The 17,085-nt window shown below is 46.5% G+C and overlaps 8 protein-coding genes across 8 annotated transcripts; 4 read left to right on the top strand and 4 right to left on the bottom strand.

The window, feature by feature from the left end:
* Positions 1-332: 332 nt before the first annotated feature.
* On the top strand, positions 333-1,395 carry N7533_003384 (uncharacterized protein; the record flags this gene model as incomplete). The annotated part of the gene is made up of 3 exons (XM_057100034.1): positions 333-493; positions 552-839; positions 1,020-1,395. The coding sequence occupies 3 exons, from the start codon at positions 333-335 to the stop codon at positions 1,393-1,395; spliced, it is 825 nt and encodes a 274-aa protein (XP_056962722.1).
* A 1,031-nt stretch (positions 1,396-2,426) lies between these two features.
* On the top strand, positions 2,427-3,426 carry N7533_003385 (uncharacterized protein; the record flags this gene model as incomplete). The annotated part of the gene is made up of 2 exons (XM_057100035.1): positions 2,427-3,169; positions 3,243-3,426. 2 exons carry the CDS (start codon positions 2,427-2,429, stop codon positions 3,424-3,426), a joined length of 927 nt encoding a protein of 308 aa, XP_056962723.1.
* Positions 3,427-3,753: 327 nt separating this feature from the next.
* N7533_003386 (uncharacterized protein) lies at positions 3,754-4,740 on the top strand (the record flags this gene model as incomplete). Its single annotated transcript, XM_057100036.1, has 1 exon — positions 3,754-4,740. The coding sequence occupies one exon, from the start codon at positions 3,754-3,756 to the stop codon at positions 4,738-4,740; it is 987 nt and encodes a 328-aa protein (XP_056962724.1).
* A 352-nt stretch (positions 4,741-5,092) lies between these two features.
* On the bottom strand, positions 5,093-6,604 carry N7533_003387 (Ras-GEF domain-containing protein; the record flags this gene model as incomplete). Its single annotated transcript, XM_057100037.1, has 4 exons — positions 5,093-5,430; positions 5,485-5,701; positions 5,761-6,207; positions 6,296-6,604. The coding sequence occupies 4 exons, from the start codon at positions 6,602-6,604 to the stop codon at positions 5,093-5,095; spliced, it is 1,311 nt and encodes a 436-aa protein (XP_056962725.1).
* Positions 6,605-7,281: 677 nt separating this feature from the next.
* N7533_003388 (Major facilitator superfamily domain general substrate transporter) lies at positions 7,282-9,335 on the bottom strand (the record flags this gene model as incomplete). Its single annotated transcript, XM_057100038.1, has 4 exons — positions 7,282-8,213; positions 8,302-8,644; positions 8,734-8,968; positions 9,052-9,335. The coding sequence occupies 4 exons, from the start codon at positions 9,333-9,335 to the stop codon at positions 7,282-7,284; spliced, it is 1,794 nt and encodes a 597-aa protein (XP_056962726.1).
* Positions 9,336-11,572: 2,237 nt separating this feature from the next.
* Positions 11,573-13,415, top strand: N7533_003389 (fungal specific transcription factor domain-containing protein; the record flags this gene model as incomplete). Its single annotated transcript, XM_057100039.1, has 2 exons — positions 11,573-12,195; positions 12,254-13,415. The coding sequence occupies 2 exons, from the start codon at positions 11,573-11,575 to the stop codon at positions 13,413-13,415; spliced, it is 1,785 nt and encodes a 594-aa protein (XP_056962727.1).
* A 169-nt stretch (positions 13,416-13,584) lies between these two features.
* N7533_003390 (uncharacterized protein) lies at positions 13,585-14,274 on the bottom strand (the record flags this gene model as incomplete). Its single annotated transcript, XM_057100040.1, has 1 exon — positions 13,585-14,274. One exon carries the CDS (start codon positions 14,272-14,274, stop codon positions 13,585-13,587), a length of 690 nt encoding a protein of 229 aa, XP_056962728.1.
* An 824-nt stretch (positions 14,275-15,098) lies between these two features.
* On the bottom strand, positions 15,099-16,959 carry N7533_003391 (uncharacterized protein; the record flags this gene model as incomplete). Its single annotated transcript, XM_057100041.1, has 2 exons — positions 15,099-15,647; positions 15,715-16,959. The coding sequence occupies 2 exons, from the start codon at positions 16,957-16,959 to the stop codon at positions 15,099-15,101; spliced, it is 1,794 nt and encodes a 597-aa protein (XP_056962729.1).
* Between the last annotated feature and the right edge of the window lie 126 nt (positions 16,960-17,085).

Genomic DNA, 17,085 nt, shown 5'->3' on the forward strand with positions numbered 1-17,085 from the left:
GTGACTGTGCTACTACTACTTGTACAAATCCTGCTGCAAGGGGCCATTGATTTCAATCCTTGTTAGTCCCAAAAGCCACCCGTGGACTCCATTTAGTATGTATCAGCCTTGTTGGATATGGGCTTGCAAGGTTCGAGACCTGCGACATAGGATTTGGACCCATTGCCTGGAAATAGTTCAAATGATACTAATTGTACAGAGGTAGTCTCGATAATCCTCCGGGCGGGATCTGCGAGTTGCAGTTAGTATTGATTTCCATTCGAGTGCCCAGTTGCTTAGGTGGCGACGGGGACCATAATTTGGACCTTATCCATATCGATTCAGACCCGTAGATGACAGCCCTGGAGGGAAGAGGGAGGGAAAAGGGAACGGTCATTTGGGGGCCTGGCTACTCTGACGCCGAAGCGACTGCTCGTGCTCTGGCACACACAAAGACTTTGAAGGATGGCCAATGCGGCTATTTCACTTGGGTGCCCATAATAAAGGAAAAATGGTACGTTAAATATCTGATTTCGATTAACTATATCAAAAATGCTAATGATGATCTAAAGCGGGACCATGTCATCCAAAAGAAAAACTCCAACCACTTGCTTTGGCGAGGCGAAAAACATCGGCAATTACTGTGCACAGCAGCTCCAACTTAATGATAACGGATCATCCGATGGATCAACCATATTTGTATGGGTTGAGTGTGATACTCGACTTCCATTGCCGATGGATAAGCAGACAAGCTCAATTTATAAGAAACCAGGTGTCTCCAGAAAGCGGGGTGGGCAGTACGCTTATGCCCTAGACTTGGGACGACAAACTGGTACTGCTTCTGGATGTAATGCTGGTCCGTATGTCCACCTTTAAGAAGGTAGTGATTGCTCGGCCTCAAGTAAGACCGTTGTCACATGCTATGATTGGGCTGAGGATAAATGTTGCAAATCTGGTATTATACAGAAGAATGCTGTTTAAATTGGAGGAAAGACAAAGACCCTGGTTAATTATCAGAATTTGATTTCGGATAATCCTAGCGGTGCACCTGGGAAATATTGCACAACAATTGAGGGTTCAGCCCAAGCAGATGAAGCAGGAAAGGGTGCGTGTGTATCTGGTGAAGTTGGAGCCGGAGGTGCTTCTTGGTCGAAAGTTATCGGCTGCCCGTCGCTTGCAGCTTGTTCTGGGCCCGAGCGCCGCTCTTTGGGAACCAATGGAGCGGTGGCTACAAGCAGTCAAGAGCCAACTAAATGTAAGGATCATGCATTCGGTGATCATATCGCCTATCCAGAGGAAGGTGGTGTTTTGGCGATTCCGGGAGAATGGGTCGAGAAGTGGAAGCATGTCATCGCTGCCATTCCTGCTACCAACGAAGCCCGAGCTGCAGAATTCGATAAGATGGGCGCACTTTGATACCCAACTGTGGCTGATTATTCGTCAGCTTTGAACGAGGACGGGACATCAAAGTAACGACCGTGGCATCCATTGGGTGATATTATCTGGATAGGCCATTACTATTACTCAAAGGGATGGATAGAACATAGTAATAGTATTAGAGTGGAGATATGGAGAAGAATGGAGTTGAAGAAGGAGCCCCAGAGGGTGGCTCCCGGGTAACTGTATAAATAGAGCACAGGCCTAGTTTGTTTTCATATGTTCTCACCCAAAGCTAGACATCATTGTCTCCCAATATCGCTCTCGCCAGGTTTCTATCCACTTTCCCACTGCCTGAGTAAAAGGTGCCTCGGAGTACGGTATTCAGTCAATTGGTAGCCAGAGGGGAGTCCTTACCCTAGAGGGCACGAACGAGGAGAAAGAAACAACAACGCGGTCATTAGATGAGGGAGACGAGACGATAAAAAAAATGGAAGCCTGTAAGAAGAGATGGGAGGGCAGCACGATGACCTGGATACCTGAAGCATCCAGTCCCAGCAGCTTCGGAAAATGTGTGCTTTATGCTTTTCGGATCTATAAAAAGCCTAGAAATACAAACCCCAAATCCCCCCCCGAGTAGCAAGTGACTGAGCTTAGCTACTGAGGAGGAAGTTTTGGTACCTACGAGCAGCGATCGGTAATAGGTTACACGGCAGGAAGATACCCTGCTCCTAATAACGAAACGAGTCTAGGTATAGGTGCAGGTCACTAATTTCGGACAGCTCACATGCTAACGTGTTACACGTAGGTGAAGATCTGATCGGAATTAAGCTATGCGCATTTGTAGAGTAGGTGAAGATCTCATCGGAATTAAGCTATGCGCATTTGTAGATTGAGAAAGAATTATTGTATTGGTTTCATCTACGTTGATCAGTCTCTCACCACCGATTTCACGCCTCATCATGGTGGTGACATGTGTGGATGTTCTGTTGTGAGAAGAAATATAAAAGGGCCCTGCAAATCCTTTTCGATTGTCCAGATCCTCAAGCATACCTAAATACAAGCTTATTATGGAATACCTCTACTATTGGACTGATTTCCCCTTCGGAAAACCACTGAAATCGCTCGACCATCAAATTCTGGACGAAAAGTATCGTCAGAATATTTTGGACTTCAACTTGAAGTTTTCCAGCACACATGACTATTTCCATTTGATTTTTATCCTTTTTGGATATATTTCCATCATTCTCTACCACACTCGACACCAGGTCCCAATCTATCAACAGAAATTTCATAAGAAAAGAATCTACCTCTATGTGCACATCTTTACAGGCATAACAGAAGTATGCCGATATCGGCTCCGTGAGAAGTCTCACGGCCATTCCAATATCTTACCCAGCACTCTAGATATATTGTCCTGCTTTATTTGGAGCTGGACAAGTCTCGAACTTGTGAAGACGCTCCGTCGAGGAGATCCACGGACCACACGACCTCCTTACCAGGCCGGGGCTATTCTACGCCCCGTAGTATCCCTGGCGTCTTACCTCCTTCATATACCCAGCCTACATAGAGTCTCAATATCTGCACTAGATAGTTTTATCTATGCTCGTCTTGCGATTTTCTTCTTCTGCTACACGCCATATATCCAATCCTATCGTTCTAGCACGATCTACGCTATCTCAATTCCACTGGCTGCGGCTATAAGCATTCATGAAAGCCGGGTCCCTGGAGCATCTGTGATATTCATTCTTGCGACGGCGTATATTGCACGTCTCAATGAATGGGTCACACGTCAATCCCGTTTTTTAAGAGAGTGAGTAGGAACTTCCAAAGTTCTTGGGGACATTCCATTATTTAAAAGCCGTCTTAACAAGTTTTCGTACTAGGTCGGAAGATTCTTCAAAAGTTTCAACGCACTGGAGAACTCTGATATCTACGTTGGTGAGAGTTGGATTCGCGGAGCTGGAAGAATTACAGGCAGTAGCAAGTCTCAAAGAATTGGAGAGACCTGTAAATGATGAGTATGTTCCAGTTCCATTCAGAGAAATGAAACAACGAAAGGATAAATAGATACTCTCCGCGGAATGTCGATGCGAGGAGAACCAAGTTTTGGGATGAGAGAAACATCGTACTACGATGCTTCCGAACGGTTAAATTCATGATCAAAGAGATATTTCAAGCCTTCCACAACTATTCAAATTAGACTACTATCATTGATTAGTCCCAATGGGTAAAATTGTAACTTGTAAACAATCATTTCCAAGAGGTCCTATATATTAGTGATCTAACCCGATTGGGCATAATTATAGCCTTAGGCATCAGGCCTCCAAATGACTTGATGTGCGGACAGACATCCATGCTTCTTCCACTCTCCAAGTTCTCGTTCTCAAGCGCACAATGGCGCCCCTCACAACAGGCGCTCGTACGCTTTCATCATCCACGCATTCTCGAACCCTGCTTCTAACATTTGACGCGTTCGGCACCCTTTTCTACCCAAACCCCCCCGTCCCAGAACAATACGCGACCGTCGCCCACGAATTTGGCCTTTCTCGGAATATCGTCACCTCCCAAAAGATCAAGGAAGCCTTCAAGGACGTATATCAAGCTCATACGAAACTCTGGCCAAATTATGGACGAGCTGATGTACTCCGTGGGAGATATGGCGGGCCAAAACAATGGTGGGGGGAAGTCATACGAGAGAGTTTCACGCGTGTTTTGGCATCGGATAGTAGCCAGCCACTTGAGTTTCCGTCGGGGATGGTGGACGTGTTGCTTGATAGGTTCGCCAGTGACCAAGGATACGCGCTCTACGAAGATGTTATTCCCTTTTTCACGCGCATGCGTGAGCTGAGGAGCTCTCCGACACGTCGATTTGACCGTATTCTGCTAGGCGTAGTGTCTAATTCGGATGATCGCGTTCCTTCTGTGCTCAAGGCACTGGGACTGCGGATAGGAGATTTACGCGCAGATCAAGATCTCTCGAGTATGGAGCTTCCGGGGTTCGAGCAGCGAGATGGACCTGGACCCGGCAAGTCGCTTTCTTCTGATCTGCCAGATGTCGACCTTGACCTTGTAATTACCAGTTATGAAGCTGGCGAAGGGAAGCCAAACCGACTGATCTTCGATGTTGCGAAAAGGCAAGCTCGTTTATTACCTAGAAATCATATACCGAACCAACCACCCGGTTCGAAAATGGATAGGGAAGATGACTGGGTTTGTATACACGTGGGCGATGAATATGAGAAAGATTATAGAGCGGCACGAGATGCCGGGTGGGAGAGTTATTTGATTCCTCGAGGGGATAGCAATGCTCCTCCCGCGAAAATGATCAACTCCTTGATGGATTTGGTTGAAATACTCGATCTCGGGCAAAAATTCACCTAGGTTTTAATATGGCAACAAGGATACTACACGATCTTAGAGTTTTCGAATGTTTCAGAGAAGCTCAAAAGATGGTGGCAGGGATGTGTTATCATTCGGGCTCACTTAAATAAGTAATTCCCTAGGTGCTACAAGTCGCGAAGTGCAAATATCTCGGAGCCCGATATCATTCTTAAGTCCACAAGTCAAGAAGGTGGGGAATTCGAGACATAAAATACTAGATAAAGTATCTCGCGCAGATGATTATGCATTAAGAAGTGTACAACCAAGGATTAATTTCGGAAAAAAAAACCTAGTTGTATCAAATGAAATCGGATAAAGATATAGGGTATCAAAAAATTGGTAAGAGAATCAATCACTGGTCCATGACCATGCAGGCAACAACCATGGAAGTCGTATTGCCTCCTGTCGCGGTATATCGATCTCGAAGTCTGCTTTCATCTCCCCGGCCCCTTGGCTCTAACTCGCAGCTTCTTGGCCACAGTTCGTGCAACTCAAGAGCTGATTGTAATTTGGTTGCAAGGTATTCTTGCAATTCAGGGACCGGTTGTAAACAGTATGGTGCCTCTTTGAAGCGCTGAACATCCTGAATAGTTGATGCTAGCATTGTGTATTTTTGGACATTAATAAGTCCGTCAGAGGTCAATCCTGGATTTCCGTCTTCAATGAAGGTTAAGTCCTTGAGGAAAAGGCCTGAAATAGTATTAGTAGAACCGATAAAAAAGATAGTGGCAAAGTGGCACAGACCGAGGAACGGTATACAGGGCGGTACTGCGGCTCTAATAGTCTCGCGGTAGGCATGATAGTTCTGTGTGCTAGATATCATGGCCTGCAGGGGTGACAATGTGTTGCAGCTGCGTTCGGTGACCATTGCCCACGTACGGCCAAGCCGGTATATTGGGGCGCTTTCCAGGCCTGATAGAATACTGATAACGGTCGAATAGTTTTGAAGATCATGGCAAGCCTGTATTAATTAAACTTAGCACGTATATTTTGAGAGCAGTATTGTGCGTGCAGACTCACGCTTGCCACATTGATGAGGTGCCCAATAACTTGGGTTCGTTTTTTCAGTTCCGATTCCGCAATTATGAGGGCAACTACCCAATTTGACACTTGATTTGAATATCGGATCGAAGCCCTAATGTGTGGAGCTGGCCCTGGCCCTCCGGAGGTATCTTTCTTTTGCCATGACTTGTTGAGCAATTCGCTTCGCTGTATCTTAGCGAACATCGATGATTCCATAATAGTCAACTGCCGTGCTATCTCCTTGAAATCAATTTTGAGGAACTGTAATTTGTTCAAATTCTTTGGGAGTATAGGCTTTGGTGCACTTGATAAAGAATGTTGGATTGTTTTGATGTTGACAACGCCCTCGAGGCGACATTGGACGATTGAAAGAAGCTGACGGGCCGCGGCTGCTTCGGAAGCATCATTGATTCGATACACAAACGCCTTAATCTCAAGCAAATCCTGATTTGTCGTCACATCGCAGCGACTTGAATCCCCCCCAGAAACTCTCGAGCCATTGCTTGAAAATGTTTATCACTCGTAGTCGCACCAATAGCTTTATCTGATTTGACCACTCGGGAGTTTGAGTCGGATTCAAATCTGGTGACATACCATCGAATCGATCAATGAGAAGGCGGATAAGCTCATTTGTTGATATGAAATATTTGTATGTTGTGAGGAATGTGCGATTAAACGAGGCGTCGAGCTTGTCATGGCGTGTGAGATGATCCACTAAAGCCGCTAGAGTTCCGGCCTTAACAACTTCAACACCCCCATTGTCATCGAAGACGATCGGTTTGGAAACTTCAGAATGATAAGAGAGGGATAAATTTCCCAATTTCTTATCCAGCGAATCCATGCTGTATATAGTGCCCTGCAATATTGCAACCGTTGGGTACCGGCTGTCCACCTTTTTTGGCTTCATTCGATCGGCCGGTCTGTGCTTTTCATCGTACGACACGGACCACTGGGGGGTGTCTGAGCTATAATAGCCCAGAATAAAGGTTGCTACAAAAAGTAAAGAAAAAGGAAAAGGAAATAGAAAAGGAAAACAACAAAAGGTCTGGTTGAATACCTGCGGTGGGCTTTTAAACGCAGTAATGTGTCGAAAGTAGGAAGAAACCCAAGGAACCTTTCTTTCGGTGGTGGGGTCTTCCGCGTAAGACCAGCTTCCAACTGCAAGCCCGTGCAAAAGGCCCCCCCTTTAGGAGAAAGTACTTTATGGTGGTGCATGTTATGCGCTTGGAGCGGTATCCGATCTCGGCTTTTGACCCCACTCCCATGTGGCATTGAATGGTTCACGAGACTAAACGGAAATCTAGACGCCAGGGCCAACTCTTATGGGAAGGAGATTAGGCCTCCACTTTTCCTCGTTAGTTGCAACCCAAAAGAGCTCCGTAGGGCACTAATACGTCATCCGCGCACGGTTCAATCTAACGGGTTGAGAGATGATGTACGGCGAAGAAGGTGGGACTGGATAAGCCGAATGAAAACATCATCGAATTTGTGAAATTTTGTTCTATGTAATTTCGTCCACTAGAAGACCGTTCCCCTAACCTGGACCTTCCTCTTTAGATCAATGTCTTTGATGAGAATTGTCCAAGGAATTGCGAGAACCATGATGCCGCATCCAACAGCAAGCAATCTGAGCTCAGAGTAGGCGTATGCTTTTTGAATAGCAAGCCTTGTGGGAGTTCCGACTGCGTAGCTGGTCTGTGTCACGAGATCCTCATAAATATTGTTCAGGCTCGGCATTGCCGACTCTGGAAGATATCGTACAAGGGCTTTCATGAATGTGTTTTGCCATATAACTGTACTGATGGTGAGCCCGGTGGAATCACCTATCGTACCGACGACGTTTAACAAAGCCAGAGCAGTTGCAACATGCTGGTGGCCAACTGCAGCTAGGATAGCTAGTTGTTCCACTAGGATGAAAATCGATCCACCGATAGCAAGCAATATTTGACACATCACTTGGTAACCAACACTCATGTTCGGGTGCCGGAAGTGGATAAGCAGACCTTGCCCAAGTATGTAGAGAGGGATCGCGATATAAAGACACCACTTAAACCGACCGGTTGCACGGATAGCCCAGCCAAGGAACAATAGAAGAATACCAGAAATCACATCGAAGATGTTGTTCACCATATTGGCAGTAGATATCGTCAGGTCATTGTTGACCTGTAACCAAGATGTGAGGTAGTAGCTCCAGCAGTAATTTGACAATTGGTAGGTGGCATCCAAGAGCACCGCTCCAACAATCGTACGATCAGTGAGCAATCGCCATTCAAGAAGTGGTACAGGTGCAATCCACCTCTCCCAGGTTGCAAAAAAGAAGAGCATTGAGAAACCGACGACGAGCATAGCAATGATATAACCCGAAGCCCAGCCCTCGGGTGCGTAGTCTGCGATATCGAAGGGAAGCTCGAACAGAATGAGACCAGCTGTAAATACTATAATTCCGAACACTAAATCTCAGAGTCAGTAATTGATAATCTTGATACAAACTTGATATAACAGTAGTTGCAACAGGTTGGTCGAATGAGGTGTGCTCACAGTCAAACTGAACAGTCCAATGCCAGATACTCTCGATAAAGGTGCGACCGCTGGGTCGTTTGACTCGATAGCCTTCCTTCTGAGCCTGATGCAGATTGTATTTCAGCATTATGTATAGGGGTGCGGCAAAGAGGGGTGTGATTATTGCCCAAGCGCCAAATCCCCAGCGCCAGGAAATATTGTAGTAGAAAATGTCCGCGACTTTTGGCCCTGCGAATGCCGTGATAATATATGGGGAAGAGGTAAAAGCGTATGCAAAGGCCCGATTTCTCAAACTCGATGCATCTGCCGTAATAACGTCGATGGCATACTCAGAGCCATAGAAACCGACATAATAGAACGCCTAGAGTCACAGGTGTAAGCTATGGGCTTCTTATCAGGCTGTGGGAGACTTAAATTGGCAGCGCAGTAGATCTCAAAAGAGTCGCATACTGCCATAAGAACCAATCCGATGGTTAAGCAAATAATCGTCAAGAGAAACCCTTCTGCGCGGCCCCAAACGTCCATCATTTTTGCCATGGGAAGGTAGGTTGAAGCTGCAAAGGCATCGCCAATAGCAGTAGGCACCGCTGTAAGTGAATGGGCCTTAAATGAACTTGTCACGTAAGGATTCAAGCTGACGGAAATTGTGGCTTGGAAGGCGTTAACGAAGTAAAGAAACCAAATACTACCGAGCTCATAGGATTAGTGCCCATATTTAGGAAATTGGGACAGAAACTGCTGGATAAGCAGTTTTTGGAAAAGGCTCACTTGATAAAAATGAAGGTCAATGTAGTTTTCGACCAAGTCATAGTAACGGCCTCGACATCCTGAACACCATGCTGGACAGTTTCCGCTGGCTGCTCATTCCATGACCCCGAGCCGCTGGAGCTTCTTGTGGGATCGACGCTGCCATCCCAGGAACCCTTCGCTTCCCGTCGATTTTCTCGGACTATGCGTTGCTCAATAGTCTCATCATCGATAGAATCGCTGTCTCCGGACGCGATATGTTGAAAGACCGTGCGAGCCCTTCGAATCAAAGGACGGACACCCATGACGGCCGAGAATGAGAAAGGTTAACATGATGGAGCAACTCCGTGGCGAAGTGCGCTAGATAATAAGGGCCAAGAAGGTCAATGTGATCTTTTACCTATCAAGGACACAACGCCCGAGCACCGAAGTCGGATCGGAAACACTAACACGCGCGGACTGCGGCAGGGGTTTTTCGACCCTGTATGGTGATTTGACAGGGTCCATCTCTAGCGAGTAGGCCAAGCTCCACCATGGGCTTTCGCCCGCAGAGGCCCGACTCAGCTCACCAGGATGAAGAGGTGTGATTGCTCGATTCCAAGGCCCCTCGTGCATGGTGGGTCTGGTCTAAAGACGCACTATGAGCCACTTTTATTGGGTGACTGGTGGCATGATTGGATATGACGGGCCGTGCCAAGACAAAGTTATCAATCAGATAATCTTTTCAATCAATCTCCGACCGAAATTTTCGGCAAACGCGGGAACCTCGCCGTTTCACCCTCTTCTGTGTAAAAAGGTACTTTGCACGCAAGTATTTGGTGATTTCCACGATCCCAGTGGATAATGAATCTGGGGGCTGAATCTGGATTCCCACATACATAACCAGTTCTCAAGGGTTATCACATGAAACAACTTCCTTCTATGTTCGCTCCTCAAAAAACGAATTCACTAAGGTTGAGTTAACGCGGGAAGGGAGTTGACAAACGCCGAGATATCATGGTAAGTCCAATGACTCCCAACAACGATAGTCTAAATTCTCGTGTTCCGTCTCAATGAAAATGATTAACAAAGCTTCGCGATGAAGCTCAGCGATATGTCCGCGAGTTCGCACGGAGCGCGGGGCTCGCCAGATATCCAGGTCAAAATTGAATCTTGGAATAACTTACCTGTTACTCTTAGTAGATACCCTTGCTCCCCATACTTTTGCTTTCTGGCTACCTACTAGTACTAGGTATTTGATTTCAAGGTTTTACTGTAATGCTACTAGTACTCAATCATTTACGCGATTCGCTCCAGGGCTCTACCTAGGTACTAGGTACTAGGCACGACTAGAAAGCCCTGAAGTTCAAGTTCAACATCTTCACCCAGTCTACTAGTACCTACTACCTAGGTACAAGATGGAATTTTACTGGCAAATGGTCGTAAAATTCAGTACCTACTGTAGGTAAAAATGGCCCCGCCTATCCTAGGATGCTGTAATTCAAGTTGTTTTTATTTCAACTTGGAGTCGTTGCCCACCTGGGCAGGTGTTTGGAAAACATCACTGGAACTTGAATTACGCAAGAAAAAGACTGTGATAGAGTCCTTCTATTAAGGTAATTGGTGCATTCGATTCGCAATATCAAGTGTGAAGAAGAGAGAGATAACTAGATGGCGCCTCAGCATAGGCCTGTGGCCTGCGCGCTAGACCCAATCAGGAATAGCATCAACAATGGTCCTCGCATGCAACCGCATGCCGCTCGATCATCACAACTAGTATTACTTGGATCTTGGTATCAATTATAAAAACGGATCATAAATTGAAATAGAAAGAATTTGTTACTCCGAAGCTGTGGATATACTTTGTTTGAGATTTAGTAAGCAGCACTATGGCATCACATTTTTGGTGCTGGCTGACTCGCTGGTAAAACACGTTAACTAGTGATATAATTGAAGCCAATAATCCCCAAGTGGCCACTAGAGAACTAGAGCTAAATTCTTCAAAAGATCACAGATAAATACACAGAAAACCTCAATAAATCTATATAACTTATGTGTAAACGACTAAGTCCCGCTTTTTATCTGTTTGTCCTGTTTGCGGACCCCCCTCGGAGGGTCGGACATAGAGAAGCCCGATGCTCGGGGCCCTCCCACTCTTCCCGGCACTTCTTTTTATCCCCGCTTTTCTCTAAGTCTGAACTCGCATTTTTGTCTGAGAGGCACCAGAAGGATTTTTAAAGACGACAAGAAATATGCCGACAGGGCAAGAGCAAAGAATAAGGAAAGGTACTAAAAGCTGCACGGAATGTAAGTGGTGACAACTCATGATAACCAAAATCTCGTCGTTTGCTCAACAGAAGTAGGCAGGCGTCGAAAGATCCGTTGCATTCAAAGCTTTGAAAATGCCCAAACGTGCCGTAGGTGTGAGGAACGAGGCTCGGAATGCATTGCACAAACACATACCTCTGGCTCAACTGGAAGGAAAGGATTCAACTTGTCTTCAAAAAATCGAATCGCACAACTGGAAACCAGAGTTCTCAATTTGACTGAGACCATTCGTCAGATGCAACAGAAGCTCAATTTTCAGACAACACAGGACGAAGAAGTGGTTGTTGATCAAACCTTCACAGGATATACGTCGGATGAGAATCGCTCTGTTTCGGAACAGTCTATTGCAGAACAACCCTTTCATTTACGTCTACTCTTTCAAAACGATTGGCTCAGCGAAGACAGCTCCTCGACAAGCCAGGCCACAGAGGGCTACGAGGCGACAAACACTTCCCATCTGTCAAGTATTGCAAGAAAATCGCTGCAGAAATTGATTCCTTCGAAAGATGATATATCCGTCTACACCAGTTCAGCTTCGGAATGGCTTACTTTGCTTCATTCCTTTTTCCCATTGCCATCCGACGTGAAATTTGGAGAGGATATGATTGCCTGTTACGAGGAGATGCACTGTCCAGATGTGGACACCATAAGGCTTGCGTCCTGGTTACTTACCGTTGCTCTAATGGTCGAGCAGCTACCACCAAAGAATCAAACCATGGAATCTTGGCTTGATAAACGAGAACGCCAAAAATCGCTCACCAAGGCTGTATCTGCGACAGTGGAAAATAAGATCCTGATTCATGATGCCTTGACGAGCTCAGTCCATGGACTTTCCGTTTTCATGCTGTGTATCAGGCTGTGAGCGCTCTTTCTCTTGTTGTACTTTTCCAAAATTTGGATCTGACAATTGTATTAGTGAAATCGGCCGAGGAAACATCCATAAAGCATGGGTAAAATTGCGACAAACGATTGCGATCGCAGAGCTGATGGGACTTCACAATGTGGTTCAGGTTTCTCAACTTCAGATGACTACTGAGGTTGTTGATGAGCAGCAAATTAGCAAAGTTCGACTATGGGATCTGATATGTGCCGCGGACAAACTTCTGGGAATGATGTTGAATCTCTCCCCAATCACCAGTTCTCATAGACAAGGAACGACCGATTCTGTATCGATTAACGGTGTCGTGCAAAATGATGTGTATCTCTGTCGGCTGACGAATATCGCGAACAAGGTTCAAGATCTGGATCATTTCAACATATTCAATGGACCGAGGACGGAAGCCTGCACACTTGCTATGGAGCTATCCAGAGAACTCAACACACTCGGCTCTCAAACCCCAGCGGCCTGGTGGTCAGGAGGGATGTATGATACAAACAACTTTCATCCTGACCACATAGTGCAGTTCTTGCATTATTATATCGCCATGAGGATTCATCTGCCATTGACTTTGCGGCAGTGCCAAGGCGGCGAGAATCTCTTAAATCGCTTGGCCTGCGTTGACGCATGTATGTCAATATTGCAGCGATATCAAATTTTAAATCGGAGACTTCCTCCGGGCCTCTTTCTATCCGAGATGTTGGACCTGCAGGCGTTCTCTGCGGCAATTACCCTTCTTCTCATATCTCACACCTCATCCGTTTGCCCCATGGATGTGGGTGTCGACATGGGTGTCGACAGGATAAAGATCAGGAATGAGGTGGAACAAGTCATTAAACTACTACATAAAAAATCCGACGGCCCTCATGGCTACGGGTTTGCTTATAATGGTTTCACCACACTTCGTTCGCTCAATGATCTGCTCCAGGGAACTGAAAATGACCTCAACCGACGCAAAATAGCCTTTCATGCTCCACTCCTCGGGAAAGTTCAGGTCAGACGCAACGAGCATTCTTTTCAAGAGGGTACCTACTGGCCGTCGCAAATTTTGTCAGCGCTCGGTTTTTGCAACGCAGAAATGCCAATCCCCGATCTGAACATGGTCACCGATACGTCAATGCAGCCCTGTCTCCATGACGAGAATGAGCAATGGGATAGAATTACGCGTTCTACCGAAGACATGTTTCGTGGGTTATTGTAATCATATTCTTCAACTAATGTAATGTTCAAATATTTGCAGGAATTGAACACACCGTACAAGCCTGTGAACGAGGGTTGATGATGTACAAATGTTGAAAATCCGAATATCCAAGCTTGAAAAGAGCAAACTGGGCTTCTTTCAATACCAACGCATAGAAAGATGAACTTGTTTATACTGATTTTGCCTCAAAGGCTTGCTTGGACCAATTGCTGAACTCAACAAGTAAATGTTGACGGTGGCACTCGACAACATCCTCTCCGGCTGCCACTGGAAAATAGATTGCCAAGTCAACGTCGAAGCCCTGACCATCCGCGTGGTCTCTGAACTGGTGGTACAGCTCCATGATCTGGGTGCCATCTTCAAGATAGCCCCTACCAGTCATCTTGGTCGGAAAGGTTGGCTCGTCTTCAACAAAATCGGGAGGGGACACGTCGAAAGCAAGTGTGAAGAGAGTTGGCTTCTCGCCCAAGGTTTCCAATACGGTCATTGACTTTGACCCGGTTGAGGGGCGGACGACCCAGTGCTCGGGGTGGGCAGCAAGCTTCTCCGGCTCGGGAAGCATGCCGCCTTCTGCGGGAATGAACCATTGGATGAACTCCTTTGAAAGGAGCCCTTGTGCAGAGAGGCAGATTCTAGCTGCCCTCCACTGCCCATTCGAGTTGGCAGAAATCTCTTTCCACCATTTGCTGCTGTCCACTGTTTCCTCAGCAAGGAGCTCGATGAGGCGATCCTCGCCTAGCAGACGTCTAACCAGCATCATCGACCTGCGAGCGAATCCCGCTTCGAGATCCTTAGTATCACGCTTGCTTGAGGGTCCTTTGAGGATATCAATAGCGAAGGGCGTAGAGGGTATCGGCATCTTGTTGGTTTAAAGGTAATTGAAACAACACGGTTGAACACTAGAATTCCTATGTGTATGAGAAGGGGAGGTATCTGCAAAATAATTGTACTGCTAAATATTTCTCCTTTTATATTAAGGCAGAACGGGCACGGTCTGAATTTCATCAACCTTAGAATCACTTATGATGAGTGGGCTCGGTGTCCGCCGGTCCGAAATTTGCTTGCCACGGCCTCGGCACGGTCATGTTTCTGTCCGTGGACGAAAATATGCCCCGCCTACTATTCACGTTCCCGCCCTGAACCATATCTGTCAGTATGGAGAACTGGTGTACTAGCTAGTATTAGAAATTTACAATACGATCAGATCATTGATTGAAGCTTTTAAGATCGGTTGGGCGATCAAAAGCGTTAATATTCAGCCGTGGTGTGTTACGACAATAATTGCGAATTCTATGCTGAGACATATGAGACGAACTAAGCGTCTATTTTGTTACTTTATTGGATGCATCTGTGCGAGCCTGTTTCTAAGGACAGCTCACTGGTATGGAGAGATCTCTCACCAAACTACCACTACTAGGCAACCTTTACATAATGAACTCGGGTTTCTTAATTTGTTTTGGTTTATTTTCGTATTTCTTGGTTCAGGCCCTGGATTTCTGCAATATAGGGTTAAATCAAATAAATACTGGCGGATGCTAATTTATAACTTAATGAAAGGTGACCGGTTGTGTTGGTACTAAGTATGCCACCTGGCAGTGCCATCTGGCGCAAACCCGAAGCCTTTCCTCTCAATTTGAAGTTTCAGAAGCATAATACTACTAGCAGTACGGAAAGCAACTTGGCTTACGACCTGCTTCCTGCAATCACAGGAATTATAACACACGAATCGTGTTTTCCTCCCGTGTGTACGTAATGTTGACCAACATTTTCATCCTCGGGCTCCTGAGGCTTCATCACTAGAACCGAAGGCGCACTCAGAAAATGACCTCCGATTCGAAGCAGGATTCCTTCCCCAGCGGCGAAAACCATGCCCATGGGCCACAACGTGATATCCAGTGGAACGATCGTTCCGGGTGGAATCTTTTCCTCTCGATCGTGTCGATAAAAGACCTCCTGTCCATCTGAGCTGGATCGTATCTGGTCGTGCGAGACGGACGAGGAGGCTCGAAGGAATCCTTGAGGGCCAAAGAGCTTGGAGGTTTCAGCAGCCGGCACCTCACTATCTGGCACGGGGCAAGGAAAGTTAACTCCCTCAAGAAGATTGCCAGAATTATCAATCTTCCGGAGTTGAACGACAACATCCATATCATCCCTTTGTTCGCAGGACATCCAGAGACGGACCTTAGCATAGCCGGCGACTTCAGTATACTCATTGAATTTCAGAACAAAATCCTGGTTGTTATTGTTAGTCTGCTGATCTAATCGAAAGCAAATCTTTGGACAATTGCGGATAACTCACGGAGGTAGAAGCTTCCAGGCCGTGCCCATCATGGTAAACAGAAGATTCCCGGTCCCGGGGGGATGTTTCTAGTGATTTGGTGGAAGCGTCGAGATAATACGTTTTCAACTGTTGTCGACGAAGCGGGAACTCGGTCTCTGGTCTTTCCACAATATTCGGAACAGATCCACATCCGTGAAGAGACAAACGCAAGAAAGGCGTGTCATGTTCCCAGCCATTCATGATTCCCTTGCAGTAACGGTCAAAGAAACGTTGCAAATCATCATTTGAGTTGCGTTCGTACATCTCATACCATTCGAAGTTAGCATGAACGCGCATCCATTTCTTTGTTGAACCTGCGCGGCGATAGGTGTCGAAGGACCCATAGACGTGGAAGGGATTGGCAAAAGATCCCAGCAAATACATCGGCACGTTGATCTTCTCAACTTTGTCAGACTTTCCGGCCCAGTATTCGTCGAACAGTGGATGAGTTTTCACCATTTGGGTCATGTCTTCAACTTCATGGTTCCCGGCAACTCCCCATTGATATTTTGACATGAAGGTATTGTGCATCGCAAATCCACCACGACGAAGCAGCTGACGATAAATATCGGTGAAGCCTTCCCAAGGAGCCAGTGCTTTCAAGGCGGGATGAGACAGTCTCGAGGCGAAGCTGACTTGGGCTTTTGCCAAGTACGAATTGCCGCCCATGCAGACGGAGCCGTTGCACCACGACTGCTTTGACAAGTACTCTATGGTGTCATAAATATCCTCGGCCTCTTGATCGCCCCAGAAGAAGAATGTTCCTTCCGAAAACTGAGCACCACGGGCGTCGACATTCACGATCGCATAGCCGCGTCTGCACCAATCTGCAGGATCCAAGCCTTCAAATGTCTCATATCCGGACGTCCAGTCTCTGGGGACTCCAGACCGATGCCAAATACCATCAAGGCTAATGCTTGACTTCCCGTAGGGGCTCCAGCAGATCACCACGGGAACATTGGTTTCATCGGAAGAGACTGGCCGGTAGATGTCGGCGTACACGTGAAGCCCATCTCGTAAAGGGATCGGTGTGTCACGGTCAACAACGGAATCGACAAGCATTTGCTTTCGTCCCTCCTCTTTTGCATGGCCCTTTGGCAGGACGACACGTTTGGGGTCGAATTGAACATTGAAGGGCTTGTACCTCGGGTGTGCCTCAACCGGCAAAGGCTTGACAAAATTGAGGTCGGGGAACCGAGACTTGATTTTCTGAGTGGTGGTCATTGCGAAATATGGTCGTTGCCTAAATTATGAGCCTCTAGTTGACCCTGTATAGGTTTACCTCTTATAGCTATTCATGATATCAAGTTTCAGTACCCCGGGCAACTTAAGCTGCGAGGTGGGGAACAC

Source organism: Penicillium manginii (assembly GCF_028828005.1).
Source record: "Penicillium manginii strain IBT 31320 chromosome Unknown utg000003l:1.0-959480.0:1.0-959601.0, whole genome shotgun sequence".
Taxonomy (NCBI): Eukaryota; Fungi; Ascomycota; class Eurotiomycetes; order Eurotiales; family Aspergillaceae; genus Penicillium; species Penicillium manginii.